The 10,547-nt window shown below is 44.8% G+C and overlaps 1 protein-coding gene across 1 annotated transcript; it reads right to left on the bottom strand.

Annotated features, from left to right (window-relative positions):
* Positions 1–4,311: 4,311 nt before the first annotated feature.
* LOC123447782 lies at positions 4,312–9,820 on the bottom strand. Its single transcript, XM_045124452.1, has 6 exons — positions 9,477–9,820; positions 7,907–8,112; positions 5,949–6,240; positions 5,247–5,354; positions 4,873–5,123; positions 4,312–4,785 (listed from the first exon to the last, which is right to left on the bottom strand). The coding sequence occupies exons 1-6, from the start codon at positions 9,690–9,692 to the stop codon at positions 4,668–4,670; spliced, it is 1,191 nt and encodes a 396-aa protein (XP_044980387.1). The 5' UTR covers positions 9,693–9,820; the 3' UTR covers positions 4,312–4,667.
* Between the last annotated feature and the right edge of the window lie 727 nt (positions 9,821–10,547).

Here is a 10,547-nt window from a genome sequence, read left to right as displayed (position 1 = left end):
GCCCTTGAAATTATCAAGGCTCAAATGACTCGATGCCCTTGGAATAATTTTGGAAGGCATGCAAAATTGCATATTGCTAACTACGGCATGATATGCATGAAAACATGGTGGGCTAGGTATCCCTAGTCATAAATCTTCCGAGGTGCCTAGTCATACATGTCGGCCTTCCCCTAACCTCAAAACACATATTTCGCTAGATTGCGAGCCTTCATATTCTAGCTCATATATTCAATGTTGTACATAAATATAGGAGCTCGAATGTCGAGGCTCACAATCTAGCGAAATATGTTTTGAGGTCAGGAGAAGGCCGGCATGTATGGCTAGGCACCCCGTTGATTTATCATTTGTACCGTTGAACGTCTATCAGTAAAGTTTCGCAAGATTGTCTCAAAAAAAATTTGCAATCATGATGTCGTCCAGATCAATGCCCTCGCAAGAGATAGGAACGACCTTGGTCTTAGCCAGATTAGTAGCTAGGCCACGAGTGTGTAACATGGCCTTCTATCGATTACATGCAAATTTCATATCTCAAATTCATCTACATGTCAAGAAACTAAAGATAAAATCTGGTGTGGATAGTGTTGTGCTGCTGGTGTGTATAATGATTGTGTCATCAGCTACTATTCACGGGTGAATTCATCACTTTTGGTTCTCATTATACAGATTGAATTTACATTAGAAATTTTGTGAAATGGTAGTTGTATCTTGCCATCAGCCACTATTTATTGGATCTCGAAATTATTAGACCACATGTAACAATCTACTCCCTCCGTCCCGAAATATCTGTCGCAGGTGACAAAATTTTTGAACTAAGTACAATTTTTCATTTACACCCTTTACATTTTAAATAGCTAGCAATCCAGTATTAACATCGTCGTGATCCCCAGACTCCCCCTTTCCCTTCCGTGATCCAGCTCGCCGTGATTCCAGCTCGTCGTGATCTTTGCACCTGCCCCGCGATCCCACCTCCCCGTGATCTCCGCACCTGCCCGCGATCCCACCTCCCCGTGATTTCCGCACCTGCCCGCGATCTCGCGTGAGCTTCGTGGTACAGATCTCAATCCTCGCCGGATCTCCTGCTCGAGGCCCTCCGCCGGCGCCGGAGCCCCTGCTCGAGGCCCTCCACCGGCGCCGGAGCCCCTGCTCGAGGCCCTCCGCCGCTGCCGACCGGAGCTCCTGCTCCAGGCCCGTCGCCGCCGGCCGAAGCTCCTGCCCAGGCCCCTCGCCGTCGGCCCACCTCCGTCCCTCTGCTCCAGACGCGTCGCCTCACCAAGCTCCTCGACCAGCGCCTGGCTGAGCTCCAGCGCCTCGCGGAGCTCCGTGACCAGCGTGACTAGCCGAGCTGCAGCTCCTCGACCAGCACCTAGTCGACCTCTGGTGCCTCGCGGAGCTCCTTGACTAGCACCTAGGCTGCAGCGCCTCACCAATCTCCTCGTTCGGTGCCTCGCCAAGCTCCTCATACGGCGCCTCGCCGAGATCCTTGTCCGGCAGAAACTGAAGAATAAGAACCTCATAAAAATGAACCTGAAGAGTAGTGTTAAACCAACAAGAACCTAAAGAAAGTCACTATTGAGGTGAGACTGCTGAAAGTACAGGTTTACAAATGTCATATTTTGATTCTTGGATCATGCATATATTTTGCCATTCCAACTCAGTTTAGACTAATGCAGTTTTTTTTGGCATGAACAATTTTGAAGTGTTGATAGAAATAGCATTGGCGAGAACTAAAAGATTATACAGCCTACAGGACATATGGGATTGGTTCTATATGACCTGCACACAAGATTCTAAAGTTGATGCATGTATTTCCAAGAGTTCAATTGCTTCTACTACAGTTGCATTAAACTTGATTCTTGTATCATAGTGATGCCCAGGAAGAAGCGTCGGTGCAGAGACCACCAAGTATGCATAGTATTTCGACAGTTTTATTGCAATACTAAAATGTTTTGCAATAATAGTGTTAGCAATGTGACAATTTCAGAACATGGTAAAGCAGTGTGATTTCGGGGTAAACAAAGGATATGGAGACATATTAAAAATGTGACAGTTTCAGAACATGGTAAAGCAATGGTGAAAAGAAAAGGCTAAAGCAGAAGAGAAAGATATGACGATTTGCGACTCACTAGTGGATGAGGAGCCTCGTGATCTGCGCCGTGGGACTGGGAAGCGTGGCAAGCCATGATCTGAAGCTTATGGCGCCCTATAGCGTTGTCCAGGATGATGTTCGTGACCGTGTAGTCTTCTTCCTGGTTTAATGACAAACTTCTCATGAGACATCACTAAAGAAAATCAACAGGATATCAACTAAAGCAATTAATGGAACAAATGCAGTAAAACTACGAACTGTGGCTTTCTTTGAAACAAATAAGAGAACTATCTTTCATATTGTGTTTGTTAACAAATGTGACAGTTTCAGAACAAATTTCTGTACTTCCAGAGCTCAACAAATGTGACAATTTCAGAACAAATTAACTGAATGTTAAATTTTTGTTAGAAATTCGCCATGGATATGACAGATCTGAACTTGACTCCTCCGCAAGAGGAGGATGGAGTACCTGAAAATGAAGAGGAGGATCGACTCATCGTCATGGATATGGCAGATCTGAACTTGACTCCTCCGCAAGAGGAGGATGGAGTACCTGAAAATGAAGAGGAGGATCGACTCATCGTCATGGATATGGCAGATCCGAACTTGACTCCTCCGCAAGAGGAGGATGGAGTACCTGAAAATGAAGAGGAGGATCGACTCATCGTCATGGATATGGCAGATCCGAACTTGACTCCTCCGCAAGAGGAGGATGGAGTACCTGAAAATGAAGAGGAGGATCGACTCATCGTCATGGATATGGCAGATCCGAACTTGACTCCTCCGCAAGAGGAGGATGGAGTACCTGAAAATGAAGAGGAGGATCGACTCATCGTCATGGATATGGCAGATCTGAACTTGACTCCTCCACAAGAGGAGGATGGATTACCTCAAAATCAAGAGGAAGATCATCAAGAGGGGGATGCAGCGGGTAAATACTCCAACAATATCTCAAGTGTAAACTTACTATAAATGTGCTCAAGTGTTAATTGATTTTTCAGTCGGTGTTAACCGAATTGACTTATCTCTTGCTCATTTTCATCAGGAGAGGGGATGTTCTTGGATCTCAACTTCAGTCCTCCAAGAGATCATGAAGAAGCAATTCGTGAGGAGGCATCAATTCCTGAGGAGGCAACAGTTCCTGAGGAGGAAGCAATTGCTCAAGAGGGAGCAATAAGAAGAAGTGCGGTAAACCTCACAAATGAGCAAAGGGTTGGTGTTTATTTTGCTTTGAGAGTAATCAAGAGCAGAGATGGAGATATTTGCCTAGATGACAAGCTATAAAACCACAACCATTACAAACTAATGCCATTTGCAGTAATGAAATGTAAAGCAACTTAAGTTACTGCATTCTGCATAACACTAATGGAGTATTTGACCAAAACGAGAGCAGTGCAGTGCATATGAAAGAAAAGAAGGTGACTTGCAGAAGGGAAGGGAGCAGAGGCACGCACCTCGGGCCTGCAGGCCTTGCAGAGGGAGCCGAGGGAGTTGGTGAGCGCGGAGGCGTCCTCCCCGCGGGCGCCGCTGCCGCGCGGCAGGACGTGGAGCAGCGGCACCCTCCGGCGCCCCGCAAAACCCGCCGCGCCAGTGGCCCCTCGCCCGCGCCTTCTTCCTCGACCACCTCCTCGAGCCCTGCCTGCCGGTGCCGGTGCCGGTGCCGCCTCCGCACTCCCACTCCTCCGGCTGGCGCGGCGCTGCCGCCGTCGCTTGAGTTCAGCTGGAGCAGGAAGGTCGCTGACGCCAGATCCGTCGATTCGTCGCCGGCTTGGAACAAAAGGTTCCATTTTTGAAGCTGTTTGGAGAGGCGAACCGAGGCCGCGGCGCCAAGGCGATGCGATCTGGTGGAGAGGCAAGGGGAGAGGCGAGATCTGAGAGGAGGACGTCGACCGGCGATGGAGAGGTGAGGGGAGAGGCGGTAGCTGAGAGGAACCCGACAGCCGGTGACGGCGACGGCAAGGCGATAGGTGAGAGGGGTGAGGAGAGTGAGTGTGGAGAGCAGAGTGACAGAGACGAGTCGGGACTGCAGGTTGATTACGGAAAAAAGTGAGGTTGATTATGCAAAATGACCAGCTGCGACAGATATTTCGGGACGGAGGGAGTACAAGATAATACTAAAGGCAGATTGTACACTACTTACGTTCAGTTCATCAAGAACTATCCATCGAGAGCTGTGATATAACAGGGAGGTACACACTTCTAAGAACCTTGATAAGACTCAGAAATATAACACAGTATCATTCATCTGATAAACATTAGACAAATACATACAACCTACGAGTACAGAGGATGCCTGTCCAGTATCCACCATGCTACTACGAGATTAGCAGCAACAACATGTTATTTCTTATACCACAATATAAATAGGACGAAAATTAAACCAATTGTTCACATTGATATGTAACACTAATTTTACACCCATGCCTTCCTTTTGACTTTACAAGAACTACAACAGGAGCTATGACCTGGAACTCCCTGTTTCCTTGACAGGAAATGCCCAAAACAGCAACTTCTGCGGCCTCTTGGCGAGCACATTTTCATCCTCTTCACTGATGGATCTCACGAAGCCAGTGAAGCTTTCTCAAATAAAATGATCGTCGTCAATGGGGAAAGACCCCACGTCGCTAGATATTCTGAGAAGGTGTGCCAGCTCTAACCGATATTCCAGACCTCGGATGTAGTGACCCAGCAACATGCACCTAAGCAGAACGCAATGTCAATCACTAATTCGCTATGAACAGAAAAGCCAAATCAAACAAGGCATAACGAATCTGATTTGTATTTACCAGAATAGCAAGCGTGCAAGATAATCACGTGGGACAGATATTAGAGGCTGAAACGGGAGGGAAGTATTCTCCACAAGCTCTGCACAGTCATCGTCCTCACCCCCACGATTTAGGGCTCCCCCAGGGGGATTCTCTAGTGGCGGAGGAGACTTTGAGTGTACCTTGGGGGAAAGAGTAGCAAGCAAACCATGCACAACAGACTGGATAGCCTCTTGCACACCGGGACAGGTGGATTCCGAGAGTTCAGCAACCTGTGCAAAACAGCTAGTCAGGCCACTGTAAAGAAACTTAGGACCAATCTCTGAATTTTCTTTGTTGCTTGTGGTTTGTACCAAGAGCAATTAGTCATCAGTAAGCTGTTGAGATGTACATACCTTCTCTGGTGTTAGGGATCTTAGATAGTCTAGCAGATCATTTTTCTCTTCCCCAACAAACTGTTGCATTTGAAGGGCAGAATTTTTCCTCTTCAGGTCATGTAACTCCTACAAGATTATAAAACAATAAACCTTCAGGTTTGAAAATAACAGGCACAATGCATATCGTCAGACACAACATTGTCAACTTGGATTTTCACAGAAACAGTTGCACAGAGTGGTGCCTGTAATATAAATATAGCATTTGAGAACTTTACAAGACCAAAAGTTGCACAAGCAGCGGACTTCAGTCCATAGCAATATGGCGGATCAAAATGAAATTCAATTGGTGTCAGACCAATTCTCAGTAATACAAATACAAGTTAAAGATGACTTTAGCATATATATGTTTAACAAGACAATTGTAAAAGTAGAGTACATGGTTGCAATGAACCAATAAAGTTCCAATGGCAGCAGAAGACAATATTTGATTCACAGGCCTAATAAGTTAGATATATTGCAGACATTTTTTTTAATTTATATTTGATCAATAGTCATTTACAGACAGTAAACAGGAGGCATAGTAATAACAAAATCATGGTAAATAATGAATCAGGCAATCTTACCAGGTACATGATAAAAGCAATAACCAATAAACTGAAAGCAGTTTGTTCATGATTATTTGAATATTTCTGATCAGGACATATGATTTGAGATTATTACCTTTTTCATCGCATCCAAACGAGATTGCAACCGAATAATCTGCTCTTCCGCTTGGGGTGTTAAGTTACTTAACATTTCTCCCATACTATCACCAGATGATTCTCCGTCACTTTTTCCAGAGTCCTGGGGCATTTCGTCTTCTGATAATCTGAAAATTGTAATAGGCCTACCCAAATTGATGTCATGAAGATTATCTTCAGTCATGTCTCTTTTCTCACATTCAGCATCTTCTTCAGAAAGTTCTAGGTTCCTTTCAAAAGAGAGCCTGCATTCAGCATTACGTAGAGTATACCTGCAAGAAGAAATGAAGTAAGCACTACAGTCTTCTAGTACATCAATACGTGTCCGCTGTGTTTTGAAGACACATGTTAATACAAATCACTTCGCAAACAAAACAAAGACTACAAACAGTTGCCTCAAACTTGTCCAGAATCTCTACTACGTTATGAATTGGAGTTGGTGGTCGGGGCGATGAGTTCAATCCCCATTCCATCCCAATCTTCCTCATCCATCTAGAACCAACCAGACCCCTCCTGGTTTGGAAGAGTTCACGCCCCATTCCATCCCAATCTTTCTCATCCATCTAGAACCCATCAGACACCTATGGTTCGATTTTATTTATAGACGGAACAGTAAAAAATAATGCCATTGGGGAGCTTCAAACCGCACACCTGTATGTACACCCAGCTCAATCAAACCAGCAAGCGACCACCTCACTCATGTTTCGAATGAGAAAGTATTTTATAATTACATGTCAGTGCAGTTACACACGCAGTGCTGCCTGCTTGCTTGAGTTTTCTTTGCAGTGTTCAAGTCCATTGGCTGTTGTATACTGCTAATCCAATGCAACTTCAATTATTTTGTAGTTCTGTAGCAACGCATGGACATTACGCTGGTACTGATAGAAATAGATGCAAACCCATCTGTCATATAGAAAACATTTAAAAAATGTAAAGGGAGCTATCACATGGGAATGATGACCTTGACAGTAGCTCGATTCAAGAGGAAGGCTAAAACTGTTCCGGTTTGATTAACCTGATTCCTACTCATTTACCGGCAAATCAAGGAATTCTTACCTGTATCTCGAGGCAACTCATATCAAGAATATGAAGTGCATGATAATTAGCATATAGAGTAGAAAAAAAGAAGGCTTTACAGAAAATAGCAACGCCGCAATTCCAGCCCGAAATTGTATAACATGGTCAAGTAGGTAACTATCAGGATAAAAAAAGATGAGGGCAGGTAACTAGTTCTTATTTCTCAATGGAACAGTGAAAATTATGAGTGATTAACAAGTGACAACCAACTCAGCAGCACTAACAAGAAAATCATGACTTCTAACCTACTCCCTCCGTTCCATAATTCTTGTCGTGGTTTAAGTTCATTTGATTTGAAGTTTTGAACTAAAACTACGACAATAAATATGGGACGCAGGCAGTAAAAAATAAGCCCAAGCTATCAGTACCACCACATTAGTAATTGACCAAATAGAACAGATGAAGCTGAACAAACTGAAAGAACACAAAGAATGAACAATTCGAGGAAACAAAGGTATACTAGTAGGATGGAAGAAAAACCAGGAAACCACCAGAGCATGGATACATCCAAGAAATGTTACTTTCCAACAATAAAAGATCAAACACTATTCAAACGTATTCCCAAGATATTATGGTGCTTATATTTTAATGCATAGCATGCCATGGCTGTACCACTACTACAAACTTGGCTACATTTTCCAGACTCACATGCTATTATTCTTTACTAACGAATAGCAAGTTTTTCAGTTTCACGTGTAGTCATCTAATAGTGCCATACACTTCCACAAGATGGTCATTGTTGATTGTCATCTATTTAAAAAAAATAGCAAATGAAAATTCATGTGCCTGATGAAGCAACCAACTCTCAGAAAACCCATGTGCAATCAATAAGAAAATATCTTTTTCAACCAGAGAACTTACCCAGTCATGATTGAAGATACCAATAACTTGAAAAATGGATTCCAAAGGGCTTCTACAACAACACGGAACTGATCGGATGGAAGTAGGCCCAACATGCCAGAGATGGTCCTCTTCATTGCATCAACCGTTTCAAGAGGAACATCTTTCTGAATGACACTAAGATCCAAAGGCTCTATGTCTTGGATCAAATTCCACAGGGTAGATTTCTACAAGGAAATCAAACACATAGTCATTAAAATGCACTGTAGAGTGCAGAGTGACCAAAATAATTTCTAATTGGGTAAGTTTAGTTGATGAAAGATCGTGAGCATGTCTCCTTAAGCAGTTAAAATAATGGAAGTGTATACATCAAAAGAAATCTTAGACCAGAGTGTAAACTTTAGGACTAACTAGACGACACCCCCGCTTTGCTGCAGGAATCAGTTGGTACATATTATGTTGCAGAGATTTGATTGTCTGGAATTTGAATGATAATGAAGACTAAAAACGCATATGATTTATTGTATTTGATTATTATATAGTTGTAAAATATTTATAGAATATAAGTAGTATCTCTCACGCATGTTTAGATAAATAAATGTAGTGGGGTTGAGATGAAGTGGGATGTGTGCATGTTGAAAGAAATTGTATAAGTAGCACTTCTCATGCATGTTGAGAGAAACGAAAGTAATAAGGTTGACGAGGTGATATGTGTGCATGTTGAGATAAATAGAAGTAGGGGGATCAACTATTTAAGTACTCCCTCCGTAAAGAAGATCGCTACTTTAGTGATCTATAAACACTCTTATATTTCTTTACAGAGGAAGTATATATGATAGTATATGATTCACCCGTACCAGCCAAGTTGTGCCTGCAGATGCATACAACTAAAACCCATCTAATCCATAAGTGAACCCAATTTTCAAGACCTGAAGTGTTACTACATCATTCAGAAAGGGAGAGCCACATGAAAAGCAAGTAGGTAACTCTCTTTTGGCAAGATCATGACTTGCCATTCTCTAGCCTTGGTTCTGAGGACGGCGATGAGCAGCAGATCGATTGCCAGGATGACCAGTCCTGAGGATGGTGGTGGGCAAGCAGACATTAGAAAACTATAGAAGTATAACTTCATTACTTGTGCCCACTCTTGCAGAACACTCAGTTTATTTGAAATTGTGCCTTTCGGTACAAAATTGACAGGAGCTTCACACTGGCATTAAATCGCATCAGAAGTAAACAAAATTTGGAACCGTCAAATTTTGATCTCTAAATTAATCCAACAAACAACTCGCCAGGTTTAGGCATCTTATATATCGGACTAAACCAATTTTCAGATTGTAACAACCTCACGAGTACTAACAATGATTAGTTAACAGCCACAGCTGAGCCCGGCAGATGATTCTAGTAACCAAAGTATCACTAGGCGCACGCGGACGCTCCATCCTCCACATCAGAACACCACAATCGCATAATGAACCAAACAGTTCCCAATATGTAGAATTCAATTTTGGGGAAAAAAAGGGGGGGGGGGGGGGGGGGGGGGCTGGGCGATGCGGCCGAGGGAGGTGTGGGACAGGGGGAGGGAGCCCACCTTGGAGGCGCCGTCGATGGGCCTTCCCCGCGCGTAGAGCTCGTCGAAGGGCGAGGCGGAGGCGGCCGCCACCCCGACCCCGGCGAGCCTCCTCCGCCAGCTCCCAATCGCCAGCCCCGCCGGGTAGAGCTGCGCCGGGGGAGGCGGGGGAGGGAATCTGAGGCGCGCCGCGGCGGAGCTGCGGGGAGGCGGGCGGAGGCAGGAGGCGGTCGGCATGTGGCCGTCGCCGGCGGGTGGGGGGCGCGCGCGCTCCTGGCTTGCTGGATTCCTTTCCCTCGGGACCGGCCGTGGTGGCGATAGGTCTTTCTAGCTCTTCCGGCCGTGGGCCCGTGGGTAGCAAACAAAAGCTGGACTGCATCTCGTCGCCGCTCGAAAAGAAAATACGAAGACGGACTCAAATTCTTACGTAGCTGACGTGTGGGCCAGCGCGGAGAGGTCGGTCTTGGTCGACCAGGATGCATGTGGTGGAGGCGGAGCGGAATATGCGTCCACGACACCGTCCATCATGTCATGTGCTTATTGGACATTCCTCTTTTTTTTCCTTTTCTTTTTTTGGGTTTAACTCGTTTTCTCGTGGTCTTCTATGCCGGAGGTGTTGGACGCTCCGAAGCCGACATGACTTGTGAAAAATACATGGTGGATGACTCAACCTGGCATGGATATACAAATTTTCTTCTTATTTCTCTGGTGGTTCACTATGTGGTGGAAAATGAGAACTGACGTCGTGACGGCTAAGTGGATGTTTTGGGGCCGACATGGCTTTTCATTTCATGCCATTTGCTTCTTTTTGTTATGGTCATTTTCCTCGTTCTCAATGTTAGCGCCGCGTTTAAAAAACATGTTTGCCGTGCGCTGGTCGCCTGGTTTGACGCGTCGCGCAACGCTGGCTCCAGCAGCAGCTTTAAAATGCAGCGCGCGCGCTCCGCTCCAGCAGCGCGCAAAAATGCAGCGCGCGCGTCGCTCCAGCAGCGCCCAAATATATGGCATTTGGACAAAAAATAGTTTGAAACATTCATCAAAATGCAATGAACATGTGAAATTTAACACAAACAAGTTGATGAATAAAAGTCA

Source organism: Hordeum vulgare, chromosome 4H (assembly GCF_904849725.1).
Source record: "Hordeum vulgare subsp. vulgare chromosome 4H, MorexV3_pseudomolecules_assembly, whole genome shotgun sequence".
Lineage (NCBI taxonomy): Eukaryota > Viridiplantae > Streptophyta > Magnoliopsida > Poales > Poaceae > Hordeum > Hordeum vulgare.
The sequence above is the reverse complement of the archived record's forward strand: the minus strand, read 5'-3'. Positions and strand labels throughout refer to the sequence as shown.